General features: G+C 36.0%; 1 protein-coding gene across 1 annotated transcript in view; it reads right to left on the reverse strand.

Annotated features, from left to right (window-relative positions):
* Window positions 1-20,660, reverse strand: part of NPFFR2 (neuropeptide FF receptor 2) — a 92,906-nt gene that overhangs the window by 9,906 nt on the left and 62,340 nt on the right. The window contains exon 2 of the mRNA XM_042934016.1: window positions 7,430-7,779. Within this exon, the coding sequence (XP_042789950.1) occupies window positions 7,430-7,757 (328 nt within the window). The 5' untranslated portion in view covers window positions 7,758-7,779. The remainder of the gene's footprint in view (window positions 1-7,429; window positions 7,780-20,660) is intronic.

Here is a 20,660-nt window from a genome sequence, read left to right on the forward strand (position 1 = left end):
TCAGACAATTGCCTTCTGGGGAATGTGATCCTTCCAAGAACACTGATGTGCAATTTTTGACAGTTGTGGATTTCCCAGCGAATGAGCCAGATTAATGAGGCTAAGAGTGGGCCTAACCTCAAACCTAAGGCATGCAGAGGTCCAAGGAAGCCACACCATGTCTCAGTCTGAAACACAAGTAGCTAAGCAGCAATTGACAGATGGGAAGCCTCGAATATAAAAGTGGCTAAAATAGGAAAAAAGAAATTTAAGAAAAAATAAATAAAGTAGATGAAAAATATAAAAAGAAATTATTACTTCAAACCTTTAGCCAGACTTATAAGAAAAAAGGAAAAAGGCCACAAAACTACAAATGAGAAAGGAGAAACCAACACCACAGAAATACAATTATAATTATTATGAAAAACTATTTGCCAACAATTTGGACAACCTAGAAGAAATGGATAAATTCTCAGAAGCATATAACCTATGAAAACCGAAACAGGAAGAAATAGAAAACTTGAGCAGATCAATTACCAGCAAGGAAACTGAATCCGTAATCACAAAATTCTCAACAAAAGCCCAGGAACAGATGGCTTCAAGGTGAATTCTACCAAACATCTAAGGAAGTGTTAATACCTATTCTTCTCAAACTATTCCAAAAAATAGAAAAAGGAAAACTTCCAAATTCATTCTATGAGGCCAGCATTACTCTGATACTAAAACCAGATAAAGATACCAAAAAAAGAGCACCACAGGCCAATATCTCTAATGAACATAGATTCAAAAGTCCTCAATGAAATACACCAAACTGAATCCAACAATCATTAAAAAAAATCATTCACAGTGATCAAGTGGGATTTATTCCTGGGTTGCAAGGGTGGTTCGGTATTTGCTAATCAATCAACATAATACATTACATCAGTAAAATAAAGAATAAGGATCATATGATCATTTCAGTAGACACAGAAAGAGCATTTGACCGCATTCAATATCCATTCATGATAAAAACTCTCAACAAGTAGGTTTAGAGGGAACATACCTCAACATAAAAAGGACATATATGAAAACCCACAGCTAACTTCATCCTTAATGATGAAAAACTGAGAGCTTTTCCCCAAAGATAAGGAACAAGAAAAGGATGTTCCCTCTCACTTTTATTCAACATAGTGCTATAAGTCCTACCCACGGCAGGCAGACAAGAAAAATAAAACGCATCCAAATCAGTAAGGAAGAAGTCAAACTTTCACTATGTAGATGACATGATACTCTACACTGAAAATCTGAAAGACTGCCAAAAGACTGCTAGGACTGATAAAAGATTTGCAGAATACAAAATCGATGTATAGATATCTGTTGCATTTCTATACACTGATAATGAAGCAGCAGAAAGAGAAATAAAGAAAGCAATCCCATTCACAACTGCACCAAAAATAATAAGATACCTAGCAAAGAGGTGAAATACCTATACTCTGAAAAGTATAAAACACTGATGAAAGAAATAGAAGATAACACAAAGAAAGGGAAAGACATTCCATGCTCATGGACTGGAAGAACAAATATTGTGAAAATGTCTGTACTACCAAAGCAACCTACACATTTAATGTGATCCCTATCAAAATGCCAATAGCATTTTTCACAGAACTGGAACAAACAATCCTAATATATGTATGGAACCACAAAAAGACCGCAAATAGCCAACGCAAACTTGAAAAAGAAAAGCAAAGCTGGAGATATCACAAGTCCAGACTTCAAGTTATATTACAAACCTGTAGTAATCAAAACAGTATTAAACTGGCACAAAAATAGAAACATAGATCACTGAAACAAAATAGAAAACTCAGAAATAAACCCACAATTATATGGTCAATTAATCTTCAACAAAGTAGGAAATAATATCCAATGGAAAAAAAGACAGTCTCTTTAAGAAACCTGGAAAAACTGGACCACTTTTTTATACCATACACAAAAATAAACTCAAAATGGATTAAAAATCTAAATTTGAGACCTGAAACCACGAAAATCCTAGATGAGAACATAAGCAGTAACTTCTCTGAGATCAGCCATAGCAACTTCTTTCTAGATAGGTCTCCTGAGACAAGGGAAACAAAAACAAAAATAAACCATAGGGACTTCATCAAAATAAAAAGCTACTGCACAGCAAAGGAAACAATCAACAAAACTAAAAGACAACTTATTGAACAGGAGAAGATATTTGCAAATGACATATCCAATTAAGTGTTAGTATTTTAAATATATAAATAACTTCTACAACTCAATACCCAGAAAACAACCCCATTAAAAAATGGGCAGATGACATGAACAGACATTTGTCCAAGGAAGACATACAGATGGCCAACAGACATGAAAAGATGCTGATTAACATCACTCATCATCAGGGAAATGCAAATCAAAAGTACAGTTTAATATCACCTCACGTCAGTCAGAATGGCTAAAATCAACAACACAAGAAACAAGTATTGGCGAGGATGTGGAGACAGAAGAATCTTCTTGCACTGTTGGTGGGAATGCAAACTGTTTTCCAGAGTGCTGGAAAACTGTAAAGAGGTTCCTCAAAAATCTAAAAATAGAACTACTTTAAGATCCAGCAATCTCACTACTATTTACCCAAAGAATAAACAAATACTAAATCAAAGGGATACTTGCACCCCTATGTTCATAGCAGCACTATCTACAATACCCAAGATATGTAGCAGCCCAAGTATCCACTGATTGATGAATGGAAAAGAAGATGTGTCACACACACGTACATGCATGTGCAATGGAATATTATTCAGCTGCAAAAAAAGACTGAAATCTTGCCATTTGCAATTACATGGGTGGACCTAGGGATTAAAATGCTAAGTGAAGTAAGCCCGTTAGAGAAAGAAATACAATACGATTTCACTCATACGTAGAATTTAAGAAACAAAACAAACTAGCATAGGAAAAAAGATAAACCAAGAAACAGATTCTTAACTATACAGAACAAACCGATGGTTACCAGAGAGGAGGTGGGTGGGAGGATGGGTGAAATAGGTGATGGGGATTAAGGAGTGCACGTACTATCATGAGCACTGGGTGATGTATGGAATTTTTGAATCACCATTTGAATCACTAGTACAGCTGAAACTAATATAACCCTGTTAACTGGAATTAAAATAAAAGCATAAAAATAAACCTCAGAGATATAACACATTTTATTGATGAAATGTACACGATAGTATAGGAAACATGCAGAAAATAAAATAGGTCAAAGAATTTAAAACATGAGAGAAATGTGGAATTCAATATAATGTCTGGAAGAGAAAACTAAGAAAATCTTTGAAAAAAGAACAATAAGGAACAGAAACAAGAAAGATGAACAAAAGGCAACCAGAACCTCTAATATCTGACTAATATGAATTGAAAAAAGTAAAATGGAAGAGAATTATGCAAGAAATTCCCCAGGATTAAGGAACATTCTGTTTCTGATTGAAAGAACCTGGTTTGTGTCCAACACATGAAAAATAAAAAGACTTATGGAAGGCATAATTGCCTGAAATTCAGAACACTGAGGATAAAGACAAGCCCCAAGTTTTCAAAATGCAAATCATGATAAAAGAAGAACATCATTAGATTTTTCAACAGTAATATCAGGTTTCCCAGCAGTAACAATAGACAACTCTGTTAAAATTCTGAGGGGGAAAAATTGTCCAGTCTTAATTTAAATACTTCATACAGCTAACCATAATCAGGTATGAGAGCAGAATAAAGATAACTGCAGACAAACAAGATCTCAAATGTTTTTTCTTTAAAAAAAAAAAAATTAACGTTTATTTATTTTTGAGACAGCATGAACGGGGGAGGGTCAGAGGGAGTGGGAGACACAGAATCCAAAGCAGGCTCCAGGCTCTGAGCTGTCAGCACAACAGACCTTGAGATCATGACCTGAGCCGAAGTCAGACGCTTAACCCACTGAGCCACTCAGGTGCCCCTGGTTTTTCTTTTTTTAATCTTAATGCACACTTTCTCAGGAAACTAACAGAGAAATAAACCAAGAAAGAAGACATGGTTCTGGAAAACAGGGGATTGAACACAAAGAGTAGTAAAGAGAGTCCTTAGGGTCTCAGCGAAGGGACTTCCCAGAGCAGTAGCAGCTGAGCTCCACGCCTAAAAAGCAGTATGTCTGAATAGAAACAAAAGGGTAGAGAGCACCAGCAGGGTATCTCCAGAAAAAAAAAAAAAAAAAGATGCAATTCACAAGTTACCTGACATGTCTGAAGGTATTAACAAGAAATTAACACTTGTAGAAGAGAGGTTGAGGTTATATTACTTACAGGTACATACCCCTAACTAAGCAGATCAAAATATGATGCCCCTGGGGTGCCTGGGTGGCTCAGTTGTTTAGGCAACTGACTTCAGCTCAGGTCACTGATCTCACAGATCCTGAGTTCAAGCCCCACATCCGGCCCTGTGCTGACAGCTCAGAGCCTGGAGCCTGCTTCAGATTCTGTGTCTCCCCCTCTCTCTACCCCTCCCCTGCTCATGCTCTATGTTTGTCTCTCAATAATAAACGTTACAAAAATAACATTTTTTAAATAAACGTTTAATTTTTTTAAATAAAAAAAATACGATGCTCTTATTAAATTCAAGAAAAAAGAAATTGATATCACAGCACTCTTTCATATTGATATCATAGTCCTTTCAATCAAAAATAGCATGTGCTTAATCCTGGGGAATTTTCTTGTATTAACATTCATGCCTCAGCAGAGCTAAGATACAAATAATAGGAACATATATTCTGCATACTGACAACTAAAAATTATAATAACGTTGGGAAAATGAGAGGAGGTAAAGAGTGTGAATGTGATTTTGTGTGTCTATATAAATGCATCAGATTGCATGTGTACACAATTCCAGCCAATCCTGTTTTCCCACCTTCACATTCAGCAGTATGTGGCAGTTTCTGTGAATTTATGTTCTTTTGCTCTATGTCATTTCAGTGGAGGCTGCTGGGGGAAATACCTCTTGTGGTAGAAGATTAGAAGAACTACATCACATCTCCCACAGTGTGAAGATAATACCTTTTATAATGGAAATATGTTATTTAGAAACATGAGAATAAATACCAAAAATAAAGGCAAGGTGTTGAATGTGGCTGCCTCCTGCGAATGAGAATCAGGGATAAGGAAGGGTAACATTAAGGAAGAGTTTAGATAATAATTTCTTTATAAATATTTATAGGGGGAGATAGAACATTTCTTACTGGCAAAGTTAGTTTCTTGAGAGCGATAACAATAATTTAAATCAATTGTTTTGCTCTCTTTTTGCCTTGCCCAGTGTCTTAAAAATGTATATTCCTTGGGGCACCTGGGTGGCTCAGTCAGTTAAGCATCTGACTTCAGCTCAGGTCATGATCTCACAGTTCATGAGTTCGAGCCCCACATGGGGCTCTGTGCTGACAACTCGGAGCCTGAAGCCTGCTTCAGATTCTGTGTCTCCCTCTCTCTCTCCTCCCCTGCTTGCACTCTGTCTCTCTCTCCTTCAAAAATAAATAAACATTAAAAAAATTTTTTTAAATGCACATTCCTTTTTGTTAAAAATATAAACCATTTTTAAAAATAAGTACATAAAAAACACAGAATCTATGCAGTACAGATGCTAGAAGAGGCATTCTTAAACTCTCCCTGCTTCCCCCCTGCAGAGAAAGGAAGGCAACAGATGTCATCTCTAAAGATAAACCTCTTATTCTTCAGTGCACTGATCTTGAATGAAGGGGTAGGACCTATGACAGGGCTCACACTACTCTAAATATTTTTGATATGTTCCTATTGTATCATTTTTTCTTATACATATTTGGAATATGAGTATCTCTCATGAATACCACTCACTCATTAATACAACAAATATTTATTAAGTGTGGGGGATAAGCTTAGGAATCCCCCAGGGTTACACCAATGGGTTAACAAGGCATAAAGAAATACAAAGCCATAAAATTCTCACACCCAAGTTTGGGTACACCAGATTGGCACTCCAAGAATAGGGGGGTGCAAAGACACTCCAAAAATAGGGAGGCACAAAGGTGCCAGGAATAGGGAGGTCCAAAGGCATCCCAAAATAGGGAGGGGGTTCTGAGCCCCCCAAAATAGAGACAAAGGCCTGAAATAGAAATGGCGCAAAGTTGCCCAATACATAGGAATAACAAGATTAGATATGCATGATGAAAGCACCGCAAATTTAGTACTATAGCAGAAAGCTGCTTTCATAGGAGAAGAGGGCCAGGGTAGGTAAATTGGTGAATTGGACTATGGACTGCTGCACTGAAGGCAAAGCAGCCCAGAGCGGAGATAATTAACAAAAGAAAAGGGGCCTTGTTAACCCTGAGGTTATGCCCCATCTGTCTCATCCCCTAGGCTGGCAAAGATAAACAGGCACGACGCCTCCTGTCTGCCATTAACAACTATCTACCCATCTGCCTGGCACCTGGATTTTGTTTTATATTGACCCAAACCCCAAACACTGTATATCTTCAAAATCCCCCTTTCCCCATCATGTCCCCAAGTTAATGTTCCTAGTTTCTTTGTCTCTTTGTATACAACCATCACGTTTGCAAGCCTTCTGATTTGAATAAATATGGGACAAGGACCCTTACTGGGGCTCTTGTCTTTTCCCGGACATTAGCCGTCTCTCGTTTTAATCTTGAGTCTGCTCTTTTGCTGGCCAAAAGAGAACTTTAGAGTTGGAGTCTACAACAATTAAGCAGGTATCATGTGCCAAAATTGTTCTGGGAGCAGGAGATCCACTGCCCCTGCACTTCCAGAGTGCATGACGTAGCCCTAGAGAAGTAGCAAGACAGGCCACAAGGACTCGAGGGCAGCACCCTAACTGATGCAGTGTTAAGTTACTCATATTGCATATGTACATTGCCACTGATTAAACTACCACTTTTTGTGGCACACGGGACTGCTGTTCCGTCTTCCTTCAAAGCTATTGGAAATCTCCCTAGCTAACCACAAGAGGGCCCCGATATCTGTTAGACTGAAGACGTTATATCATTTGAAACCAGACTTTACCAGTTCCTTGAACTTTACAGTGTATAATAGTCCCAACATTTTTACTACATTCTATGTGCCCTGAACTGTATTAAGCAAATTTAAAGTCATCAGTAAAGAAACATTAGATCTCATTCTCTGATGACCTTCAGTGAACTCTATAAAAATGACAGTTTCCACTCTTCATCTCTGTCACTTGCTTTATTTTTATCCATAATTCTTACTGTTCTTTGACTACTTATCCTCCATCTGTTTATTGTCTTTCTCTTCCTTTAGAATGTAGGCCCTATGAGGGCAGGTACCTGGAGCAGTTCTTGGAACTCCACAAATATTTGCAAATGAATGGATGACCCTGCCATGGGTACAGGAATGTGGGACAAACATATCATCCTTGTACTGCACACATGTCAACATACCTGCTATGATGTTGTCCAAGAGCGTGATAGGCATACAAAATATGCCAACCAGTAAATCACTTATTGCCAGGTTCAAGATAAAGAGATTAGTGACTGTGTGCATATGCTTGTTCCTCATTACAGTAAAGCAAACCACGGTATTTCCCACCATGCACAGGAAGAAGATCAGAAAGTAGGAAGCGATGAAGACTGCTGCTACTTGAGGCTGGTGAAGATAGTAGTTCACATAGGTAATATTGATATCTGAGTATAGGTGATATTTTGTGCCATTGACACTCCAAATATAATGCCAGTTTTCTGAAGAGTTTGAGTCCCATTTCTCACTCATGATGGACCTGAACAAAGGAGAGCTAGAAAAGAAAAAAGCATAATTAGAAACCAGTAGAACATAAGTCAGTTCTGTGCCTGAGTTTAAGAAGAATACTTTTAAAACACTATGGAATTTTGATGGTCCTTCTATAATAATTCATGAATGTTGCATGGAAATGAGTTATATAGATCATTCAAATTACTAGGATTTGTACCAAGAGATTTGAAATGTACAATTTGTGTCCTAAGTAACGATTATTATTTTTTATTTCCTCAATAGGTTCTATATTTCACTTTTTCATAACACCTCATACTCATTTGCAAAGTTTCAAGAGAAACTCTGTAAGGGAAACCTTCCAAAATTCCCCTTTTCTCCTGTCTCTAGGTATCATAACCTGTCAAAACCTACTTGTTCCTTTAAGGCTAACTTACAGGTTTTCAGCTTTCCTGGCAATTGAAACAAGATGAGGTGTCTATATCTTCAAAACTCCCATAAAATAAGTTTTTTGTATATTCCTTATTCTGCTTTGACTCTGTTAATTGAATATTCTTTTTATGTACTTCTGTATGCAGAGATAGCCACTATACTGTGAATCTCTTAAAAGAAGTCTATGCTACTTGCCTTGGTTTTACTTAACATAATTCCATTCACATATATTCAATACAAATTTTTATTTAGAATCAATATATCTTCATGTAGATATTTCAGTCAACCTTGTGTATCAGAGGTCCTCAAGAACATGCCCATGTTTGGTGATTTACTAGAAGAATTCAGAGGACTTAGCATATAGTGTATTCACAGCCAATATTTATTACAGCAAAAGGATACAACATAAAATCAGCAAATAATACGGCACGTAAGGTAATATCTGCAGGAAACCAGGAACTAGCTTCTAAGAGTCTCCCTCAGTGGAGTCACACAGTGAGATTAATTCCTCTAGCAATGAGTTTGACGACATGTGTGAAGTGTTGTCTACCAGGGAAGCTCATTAGAAACTCAGCATCCTAGGTTTTTAATTGGAGAATGGTCACATGGTACCTTCCTCCAAGCAGTATCAAAATTTCAGACTCCCAGATGGAAAGTACATGTGCAGCATGAACAATGTCTGTACAAACAGATTAGGTATAATGAGCCACTTCAGTCACTTATGGACACTTTATGTCACTATAGGGAACTCTTTCTGATTTACGTTCCCAGACTCTAACCAAGGGCAGACCTTGCAAGCAGTCCTTTCTAAAGATGTCAGGCTCTGACCTGCTCATTAACTCTTTTCTGCATACGTTGTTTTCTGCAACTGGTTGGACAGAACGTTATATGTGCCCTTAAAGGGAAATAAATTTGATAGAACACAATTGAGCTCCCATATTTTTTTTTGGGGGGGGGGGGCGGTAATTTCATGGACTTTGAATTGGTAAGATAATCAGACCCCAGTTTACATTAACGACCTCATTATCACTCTGCATTTTTCAGTCTTTCACCAACTACATATCTGTATCATTTTAGGGGAGCATGTTTATTCTTGTAAATACTGCATGGAGATCAAGATATGTAGTATTCATTTCAAATACTCAACTTTGGATAGTTTTCTCTATTTTAGGTACAGGGAACAAACAGTAAGTAAACAAGGTAAATTACTACAAAACAAGTATATAAACATAAGTCAATAAAAGGGGATCATTTTCCCCCAATATTTTGCCATTTTATTTCTTCCCTTTCCTCTAATTTTTAAAGCTCATCTCTGCTTTTCTATGTTTAATGTCCCTAAGCCCAAACAAAAATGCAAAATGAAAAGAAAGTGAGTGTGGGATGGGGTGAGGGTTAGGAGAAAAGAAAAAAGAATGGAATCTGAGTAAGACTAGATATACTCTACCATACAGAGTCAAGCTGAAAATGTCTGGGTCCAGAGCCTGACACTGAGAATACCTACTAGCTTGATAAAAATTGCTTCAAAGTATCCAAAAGAAAAGCATTCACACAAATATTTAAAGATATTTGTATCCAAGGCAAGGAAATGCCATAAATACAAATGAAAACTGCATGACAACACTGTAGGTCACTAAATATCACTGATAAGAAACCTCTGTCCACAGATTCAATTAGAGCTGAAAAATATGTTGGGGGAAATATCTCATAAGACATAATGCTTTACATTTTCACATTCTGTTTTTCTTATGCTCCAGCTTAGAGCAACCATATCTTCGGGGATAACAGTGTTTGGAAGGTTGAGATGGAACAAGGTTTTCAAAACCTTCCCGTGTATTAACTTAAACTCCATGTCAGTTGTTGGAGAGGTGAGTGTTTCTTTTCCTCTTCTTCTAATGTATTATTGATAAACCAAAATAAGATTTTGTTTTAGGAGCCAACATGGATTTCACTATTCCTATTATTGGCTTGATGACTATATTTGGCAAGGTAACATGCCAACACGCCATATAGAGGGTAAAGGAGGAACCTGTCATATTTAAGTGTTAACTTCCTCCTGACACATAATTGTAAAATTTTGTATGTGAGGCCACAGCTTTGGCTATTAGGTTAACCTATAATAGTATAACTTTGGGGATAACATCATCACCCCTAGTATTATTGTAGTGAGTGAGACAAAGAAAAGCCAGGTCCTGATTGATTCTAGGGGGATCCACTTATCTCAGTTTAATACACCAAGGAAAATTGCCCTTTGGTATTCCTGCATCTGGCATCTTTTTCACTGGACACTTAAAAGTTCTATACAGTTGATTAAAATGCTTTAAATAAAATCAATCTCTGATTGAATATCTTTAAGTCTAGAATTAAAGTGTACTCTGTGCATATTAATTCTGTGGATGAAATAATATAAGGACTAAGAAATTTGTGTATACCAGTTTCTAGAAGGCAGATTTATAGTCTACCCATATCGATGGTTCAATAGTTTTAGAATATTTCACTGAAAATGTGTAATGTCTTTTTAATAATAAAGTCTAAAGTTTGTAAGTTAGTATTTTACAAGTTGAGTAAATTAATTATAAGCCGTCTTAACACTAATTAGTCTTGTATTGTTTATTTCTACGTGGAAATCCATGTGATGAATAAAATAACTTGGTTGTGAGCTTTATCATTCCTTCATCTTTGACCCTGGGGAGAACACAGGTTAAACTGCATCAGCTCCATTTAGAGCCCAAGTTGCCAGAGCTCATCCAGACCCTTATGCTTATCTGTAGGGTCTGGGTCTTCAGAAAGAGAAATCAAGACAGCAAGTCATTTAAAATTCTTTCCTTTCTGTAATTGTATTTGCTAAAAACCACTAACAGTGCATTACTCAGTGGGAGATGGACTGGTTTGATATTAGTATATGTAGGTGTTTTTCTATATTTTTCAACTTACTTCACATTTCCAGATTTTTGTTTTTTTTATGATCCGGAAAAAATGTGTTATTATCTGAATGCAACTGTACAGAATAGAAGCAGATAATGTAACTCAAACTCTTATAAATTCACAGAGTAAGTCATCCAATGGCTAGCAATGGTGTTATCTTACCTAAAATAGATATGTCCCCTCAATTTCAATTAACAAAGAATCCATAAAGACCCTAACCTATTAAGTTTTGATATGAAATGTGCTGTTTCATACAGATCATCTAAAGAATGAGTCATCTGAAGGAAGAGTCTAGACCTTTATTCGTGTACCAAATACTCATTAAAGTGACCAACTTTGTAATAAATCGTCACCAATCACAGGCTACATAGACTGTCAGACACAAAAAAGTGAACTGTGGTCGCTACTCCCTATTTTGCTCATCCATCTCTTGGGATTTGCAGTATTGCCTTTATTACCGTGGTATTTATTATTAATTATACTCTAGTCTTCATTTTTTTCCTTTTCTTTTCCCCGTGTACTTATACAAGGATTTAAGGAGAGGAAGGTGGCAGTATTTGCTTCCATTTATGTTGGATGACCTAAACTAAACTCTGATGATTATCAATAAAGGGTAATCGTAGTTACTAAAGTCACTAATTTATGACAACTTAGATTGCTAAAATAATTGAAAAGGAGAGAGAGGGAAAATGTCAAGGGCAGAAATGTTGTAAACACACATGGTCGAGCCGGGTGTGAATCACTGGCAATAATTATGAGACAGTAATAATGCCTAATATTTGCATTTTCAAAGCACTTTCAAATATATGACCTTAGGATATCAGCATCATGAAAGCAAAAGATGCCCTTCTAACAACTAAAATTCAGCATCTGTCTGCCAACAGAAGTGCTTCTATGGGAGCTGTGGCAACCAGCACCAAAGGCCAAAACATTTGGAGGAGGAGTCTCACCCACCTGTGCACCAGAGAAGAGTCAGACCGACCACATATGGCTGTGGAACCAGCAGGGGCCCATGAGCTGGCCTCAGCCCCTTCCAGCCACAGTGGGATAAAACGCGGAGAGGGCTGAATTGGGAAGACACCCACAGATGAGTGAGCGTTTGTTAGATCCTGGTTTCCTGAGGACAGAGAAACCAGTCTGGAAGCACTGGAGTGGGGAAGACGAACTTTGTCAGTTCCACTCTCTCAGATCTGGTCCTGATTAATACATAGTCAACATTGAGAGAAAAATCCTTGGAATTCTTTCCTCTGGGAAAAGACTGGGTCATTAATCTGTAATCTGGGAAAAAAAAAAAAAAAAAAAAAAAAGAAGGAACACATGGCCCTGAAGGTTACTACTCCTAGTTTTATTAATGCAGAATATGTCAAATGTTGTATAAGCCTCTGCCACAGCAACATGGTATGCTAGAGGGTTTGTAACTTCATTGGTAGAATTAAGTGAAAACCAGACTTATGCAAATGATGATCCCCAGAAGAAAGTAATGCATTGGAAAGCTGAGCTGAACCTCTGATTGATATAAAACACGTTACAATTCATTATCCAGAAGAGGAAGTGAACTGGACTTTAGAAACATTGCACATTCAATTAAATGTCTCCATCAGATCATACAACAAGGTTCAAACAACTGTGCACAATTGAAGATAAACAGTCATGGAGAAGGCAAAAGGATTTTAAAAGACCTTTAAAGAGATACAGTCACTATGAACATGCTTTATTCCTACTCCTCATTGGACCTTCAAATCAAATCTTGGTGGTCATCAAGGCATTATAAACACTATTCTTTCTTTGAAATACTAAAGAAAATGGAGTAAGACAAAGAATAACAACGAGAAATGTGTGGCAAAGTAATATTAACTGAGGTCAGAGAGAATTGGTGGAAGATGTTAAAGCAGCCAGCCAGTAATCCATTTCTCCCCCAGACACAAGGAGAATGCCCCCAGGGAAAGAAAGGAAGACTGAGGATTCAGACTAATGTTCCTGTGGACATTATAACTCTACCTCCAGGTAGGGGAATGATATTTGCTAGGATGTTAAGTCTTCACCTATATAAAGTTTTTAATAGGATATTCCTGGATAAATATTAGAGTAAATAAACACAGAATCTATGGATTTATGAGGTATGACTCCCTAAGAAATGGCATATAAACTGAGATATAAAATGGAGATATTTCATGAATGGAACACTCACTCTGCAGTGTTAGATGAGGTCTTCAGGTAAGGTTCAGCTGTATTACTTATTACTCTGAGCCAGAGAGTGAACATCTCATGCAGGACGAGGGGTCCTAAAAAGCCACACTCAGCAGGAGGAGGGGTCCTAAAAAGCCACCCTCAAAGTCCCATACCTTCTTTGACTAAGCTTCCTGATTGCCTATATCCTTGAAATTATTACCAAGGCATGAACATGAATAAGATCTCCGACTTTAAAAAAGTAATTCAGATTTTAGCTATAAAATCCAATATGCATGGAGAATTAAACAGCCTTTCATATAATTATGCCTGGAAATACATAATCTAATATTTTAGTATATCTTCTACCAATCTTTTTATACAAATATGCTGGAAAGAAAAATAATATTATTTTCAAGGAGATAATATAGTCTATTAGGATAAGAACTTTCATTTAGAAAAATACTTTGAGGAATTGTCTTCATGTGAGAAAGGGACTTTACTCATACAACCTCACTCTCTAGGGCATAATAACAATGAGTAGAATATCCAAAGTACTTTATTTAAATTATCATTTTAATTACTTTATTACCTTTGAGCATTTTGATATATATTTTGTGCTGAGCACTCTGTGAATTTCTTTATATGTGTCAACCCATTTAGTCTAGTAAAAGTAGCTACTAAAAGTACCCCTGTTTAGTATATAAGGAAAGTAAGACAGGCGATGTTAAGTAATCTGATTCAAGCTCCACAATTAATGTCAAGAAGAGTCAGGAAACATTAAAAAGGGTACCCTAAGAGTATAAAAATTAGCAACGAAGCTAAGCGTGGGCAACTTGAGAGTTAGAAACTGACCAGAATGAAGTTCCATGACTTGGATGTGGCCAAGGAACTTCTAGACTCTGTCATGTCTAATATTTAATTTCAAACTAACTTTTGTTCTACACAGAAAACTCCTCCCTGCCTATAACCCCAAATTGTCAGCAAGAGTCTATTAAACATTAACTGACTTTGTGGGGGGTATTTTTCAAATATCAAGGGAAGTGTTATAATATTTGGGTTAGTGTAGGGCAGAGAGAAAAAAGCAATTACAAAGAATTAGACAGGAACAAGAATGCATCATAGATATCTAGAGAATTCCTAGAGATACTGGAGAGGGGGGTGTTGGTAGAGAGACAGGTGAATGCTAGATTTTCCAAAGCACATGGGATGAAGACCATTTGTAAATAACAGCTACACCGAATAAGCATGAGTTGTCTGATGCAATGTAAAAGCAACTACATTTGTATCTTGCTGACACTTTAATTTTATTATTTGAGGCTAATTTCTTCCTTGGCCCGAGGTGAAATTTCAAAGAGGTTTTATTACTTTTCCAATCATTTTCTGATCATAAAAGCAATATAGTAATTAATATGTCTTGTCTAGTATAACAAAAATTTAAATTTCCATGAAGGATGCCTCCTGGTCTTCTTTGCTGACTTGCTCTGTAATATCTCCACCCTCATCTTGTCAGTCTCAGTTCCCATCCTTGCCAGAGTTGTGGGTGGACAAAGGGTGGTGGAAAGGGGCAGGAAAAGTCCTACTTTTCCTTCCAGTCTTGTTATGAGGTGTTCTTGGACTAGAAAGAATTTTAAAGCTGACGCTCACTTTTGTGGGCGCTTTTGGTGGGCTCTTTAGAGACGCTAAACTATTGCTGTGGATCTCTCAAATACAGTTCCCTTCATGTGAGGAAATTCATCTCTGGCTGCTCTATTCAGCCTTGAGAAACCCAACTGTTCGCCCTGCCATAGAGCAGCCGTGTTAACCATCATGCAGCCGTGCCAATCACCTTGTCCCACTGTGAACACTCGTCCATCTTTTGTCCAAAAAGACTCTAGGAGTGCAAGCTGACCGATGCCATCAACTGTAGTTCGATCTGCTATCAGAGAAACAAGCCAGCCAGCCAGGTCCTGGCACTTTGGAGGTCTTAATAAGGGAAACAAAAGCAAGAGAAAAGTAGCTTAAATTAAATCTCCTCACAGCTTGGAGCCCACTGATAGACACCTGAAACAGCCAGAGTGTGACCTTCCTCAAGCAACTCATGGCAGCGTTACTTCCTTTATGGTTTTGTTTTATTAAAGGCTAAAAGTAACTCTTATTTTCACAGTAGTCCCTCAGAGTCCTGAAAGCCTTGCTTCCAAATTCTTTAGAGACTAACCCCCCCTAATTTAAAAGTATATAGTCAGTCACTCCATAGGATCCCAGTGCAGCTCTTTCTGCCCATGGGTCCTGTCCCCCGTGCTTTAACAAAATCACCTATTTGCATCAAAGAGGTGTTAAGAATTCTTTCTTAGCCATTTGCTCAAGAACCCCATCAGTCTTAAGTGTGAGGCAGATAAAAGTTCACGATGTCCTCTAAAATTGTAAGTTCATATGTTAAACTCTGCATGCCTCCATCAGTCCCTCTTCTAAGCATGAGTTGGGGGCAAGCACCCCCACTTCTCCATATTGTACGTGGGTGATTCACCACACCTCAGCAAACCTCTCTCAATCATCTTCTAATCTGTAATCCTGGGCCTTTTAATCTCTTCAACCCGAGGATCAGTATTCCTTGGTATCCACCTTTACAAGTCTGCATGGTGATCCTACATAGTTGTCCGGCGGTTTTACCTGGAACTAAAACCAGAATCATTCCTTTATGTCTTTTTTTTTTTTTTTTTTTTTAAGATTTTGTTTTTAAGCAATCTCTACACCTAACGTGGGGCTCACTCACAACCCTGAGATCAAGAGTTGCATGCTCTGGTGACTGAGCCAGGAACGCCCAAAATACTTTCATTTTCACATTCCATTCCATAATTAACAGAAGGATAAACCCCAAAGGCATGAGGATCTGTGAATATCTTAGCAAGCTACACTCATATTTGAAATCGGAATTATACTAAAAACATGTTTATATTATTTTTGTCTCTTAAGGATATACCATACGTTTTTGTTCATAGTCAAAAATAATTTTTTGACTCTGTCCAAGAATAATTTTTCATTGGTGACTATTGATCTGTTACAAGATATATTCCAATTTATTCAACCTATCATCTGGTATTGGACAATTTAAAAATTTCCAGCTTTTCTGGTATTAAAGTAATATATTGATATTTTATAACTTATTAGAATTTTCTAAAATATTCTTAGAATGGGAATAATAGATAAAAAAATCATGGTCATTTTTTGCTCCTAACAAATATTATTTATTGTCTATTCAGACACTGACCTTAATTCACATTTCAGTGGTGCCTAAAAATGTTCCTTCTGTCTTGCCAATACTAGGCACTAAAATTCTACCCCCCACTACTTTTTAAATTTTGCCAATTTACTATATCTAAAAATGGTTAACTCCTTATTTAAATTAAAAAAATATGTTAATAAAGTTGAACTTTAGTTCCATATTTTTGGAATTTGTTTTTAGGTGAACTGCTTATTTCTTTTGTCTTTTTTCATATTGAATATTCATTTTTTCGGTTGTTAATGGTTCGTAAAAGCTTTTTTATTAGACATTTTACCATTTGTTATATATATTTCATTTGCCATTTTCAGCCAGCACTTAATTTTTACAGTGTTTTTAGGTTAAAAAATTCAGATGTTTATGTAGTAAAATCTATTATTTCTTTGTATTTTCTGTAAAATATTTTTTTTTTTTCTGGAAGCTTGTAAGTATCCACATACATTTTATAGAATTTAAAATATATTTTGTATTTTATTATTTTAATTGTATGTCTTTTCTTTCTCTATTATTCATTCAAAGAAGCTTTTTAAAATGGAAATGGTATTATCTGAAATCTGAGTTTTAACTAAGTTTCCTTCATATTATGATTAGTAATACTGAAATACATGTGCTCTTGTGAATCCTGAAGAAATTTGGTTGCTTTTTGTTTACTTTCTGAACACCTAAATTTACTTGTCAAAGTATACATATTATGTTGAAAATTAAGTGACAAATTTTCAGATACATCAATTATATAGCCTTTGAAAATATTAAATATGAATCATAACAATTGTCAGTACTTCATACACTTTTAAAATCTGACAAAAAGCTGGCATTGTACTACAGTAGTTTACAACTCTTTCCTACATGTTTCTATAATCTATCCTTAAATATTTGGACTACAGAAAGATAACAGATTTCCCAATTTCCTGTGTCACCTAACAATGTCCTATGAATATATACATCGCATATAAAACCCTCTTTAACTTGAATATCCCTTTGATATTATTAGCACACTTCTGGTTTTATGCTTGTAACCATTTTGAAGGAAGAATTGATTTCCAGGAGTTAATGATACTTATATCTTCTGGAAAGACCATCTGAAGGGAAGCACAAGGGAAGAACCAAGAGCAGAAACTAGTCCCAGGCATCCCTGGCCCACTTTATTCCACTGTCAGCTGCATAGGCTTTAGGGGTTATGAGATTTGAGTCTTGGATGATTTGAGTGGAAAATTAATACAGGAATATGGAAACTAGATAGTTTACCACTCTTCAGAAGTGTATATAAACATTCCACATTTTCAACCAGGGATTTCACCATACATCATGATGTAAGCCTTTGTAAAAAAGAAATAGCCAGAATATATGTTGTCCTAGCTGTCCTGGCAGCTTCAAGAAATCGATACCTTATGAAACAACGTTCCATGCCCCAAAGAAGATGAATAAAAGCCCCAAATAACAGACTTATCATCAAGGGAAACTTAGGCCTGATGTGGTACCCTAAGGCCTTTTACTTTCATGGTAGCTTCTTTACTTCCTGTGAAAGAATGTTTTACTATCTACAGAAATGGAGAGAATTAAATATGGCAGAAGACTTATGTGGTTATAACAGAGATCCTCCTGAGCAGAAATGTGACTTTACCACTTACTTCCTCATAGTTTTAACCATTCCAAGACCTCTTCATTCTGCTAAGGAACCACAGCTAAACTGCTCATTAAATATTCTGCCAGGAATGCTTAAAAACATTACTGCCTTTTGAGGGAATAGTTAACTTTTTGAGAATGATTTAAAAACATTGTCTGATATTTTTCTTAAAATAGATGACCATATGAACATTTGTGACTTAGGGTAGCTTATGATTGGCTCTACTTTAATGTCTCATATAAAATGAGATGTATTTCTTGAATGACTTCTGATAAAATTTGGAAGGCACTTTTTTCTGATGTTTAACACAGATTATTAGTGGGTAATATTTTCCATTTGTTTAGAAATAACAGTTTAAAAATAACATGGCACTATCACTTAGTGTCACTGTGTTTCCTTAAAGGCAAGGCTACTGCCTTTGTAATATTTCCCTTTGACTACCAACAGTTGTTAGATTTTAAATTAGTAATTGTAGGGCCCAATGAAATGAGTTCTCTAATCTTTAACAGTCAAGAAGAAAGGACCCTAGTTTTTATGAATCAGATCACAGAACTGGCTCTCACAACAGTGCGACTCTCAATAAATCATTGGTGTTTGCATCTTCTAAGCTGATCTCAACCTATAATCTCTCCTAGTTCATCCATCCTGTATATTAAGTTGCCATTGTAATTTCCTAAAGTACTTTTATTTTTCACGTTTCCCTAGTTGTTTAGCTTTTTTCAAAGGCTTCTCAAAACTACTGAGTGAAGTCCACCTACTTACCTGGCACTCAAGTTCCTCCCCAAGGTGAATCCAATGGGTCTCCTCAGCCTCATCTCCTTCAATTCTCAATACTCCAGTTTCTCTACTCAAGAACTCAAATGGTTAAGAGAATGAGCCCATATGCATGGAATTTGTGCATTTTTGAAACACTTAAAATGACTTAGAAGATAATATTTAGTGTATCTGCATATCCGAGTTTTTAAAAAATGAAAATCATTTTCAATTAGCTCACTCCTGTGAAAATGCAATATTTCAGGAAACTGCTATACATCCTGTGGTTTTTGTGGAAGTGCTGGCTAACAATCTTACTCATGACTATCCTAGTCGGAGAATATATTATAGTTTTCCTCAAGAGGAACTGGGTTTTTTCCTCATACTGTTCCTTGAGGATGTCCTCTTGTTTTCCACTCCTTTGCTTCTGTTCATGATTTTATGCCTTCTTTCATCTTCACTCAGGAAGATGGGTAAGATACCCTCGTCCTTTCCCTCCTTTAAACTCCCAACATAAATCTTATCTAGGAAATTCTCATTGACTAACCTAGTGTGAAATATGTATTTTTTCCCTCAAATTCCTAACTCAGTTTTTGTGCCAGGTATTTGATTATTAGTCACTGAAAATAATCTCTCTCCACATATATATATATATGTGTGTGTGTGTGTGTGTGTGTATACACATATATATATGCATATATATAATTATGTTTCAATATTTTACATATTTGTGTACATATGTCTATTTCCCTTAAACATTAATGCCTTGAAGGGAAAAAAATGTTGTAAATATTTGTCTCCTCCTGAGCACCTACTATATTCTACTCCAGACCTTTTTTTTTTTTTTTAAGTGGATTTATATATTTGTTTGTTTAGCTTTTATCTTTGGAATCTTAGGTAGATCTTGTTCAGGAAGTAAAAAGCAGAAATCCGTGAATTGCATGGTATGTGAATTATCTCAATAAATTTGTTAACATAAAATGAAGTAATGTGCAGAACAAAGACTGACTCTTGTGACCAAGCATTTTTTTTTTAATTTTTCCTAATGGAAATTTATTATTTTATGTGTAAGTAAATGGATATAGCACAGATATTTCTTTTTCCTATAAGGTGAAAAATAACTCTTAAAGACTGTTTGCAAGTAATTATATTTTAGCAACTGGATACTATCATTGACAAGAAAATAGAACTATTTCTCTCAATATAAAGCTATAAGAGTGGAAAATGCATGGAAAGACACTTCTCAGACCTCTGAGTTCTGCCTGGATGATTTGAAATGATAACAGACCTAAAATAGAGCATCTTCCTGCTGGTTAGTGTTCTAACAACACAAAACATTTCTGAAGTTTGTATTACTTTCAATTCTCTGCTATTCATCATGTTCAATTGTAACATAATTACCTCTGTGTTTGGATGACATATTTTATACATGTTAAACAAATTAAGAAATTACATTAATAGGAAACTTCCTTACCAAAATTCAATCTGCTATTAATGGTGTGCAAAGGAAAACAAAGTCAAGCAAACCTTCCTATGCTATCTTAGTTTGAAGATGATTTGCTAAGTATGCAATTTGGAAAAATATATTATTATTATTATTATTATTATTATTATTATTATTATTCCTGTTAGAGATAGGAAGTTAATAGTAATGACAAATTCTATTGAGCCACGTATTAGCTGCTATACAGTTATTATTTCATTTAATCATAGCAATTCTGAAATTCATGCATTATCCCTATTTTATAAATGAAGAGTTAAGAAAAGTAAC

Source organism: Panthera leo, chromosome B1 (genome assembly GCF_018350215.1).
Source record: "Panthera leo isolate Ple1 chromosome B1, P.leo_Ple1_pat1.1, whole genome shotgun sequence".
Lineage (NCBI taxonomy): Eukaryota > Metazoa > Chordata > Mammalia > Carnivora > Felidae > Panthera > Panthera leo.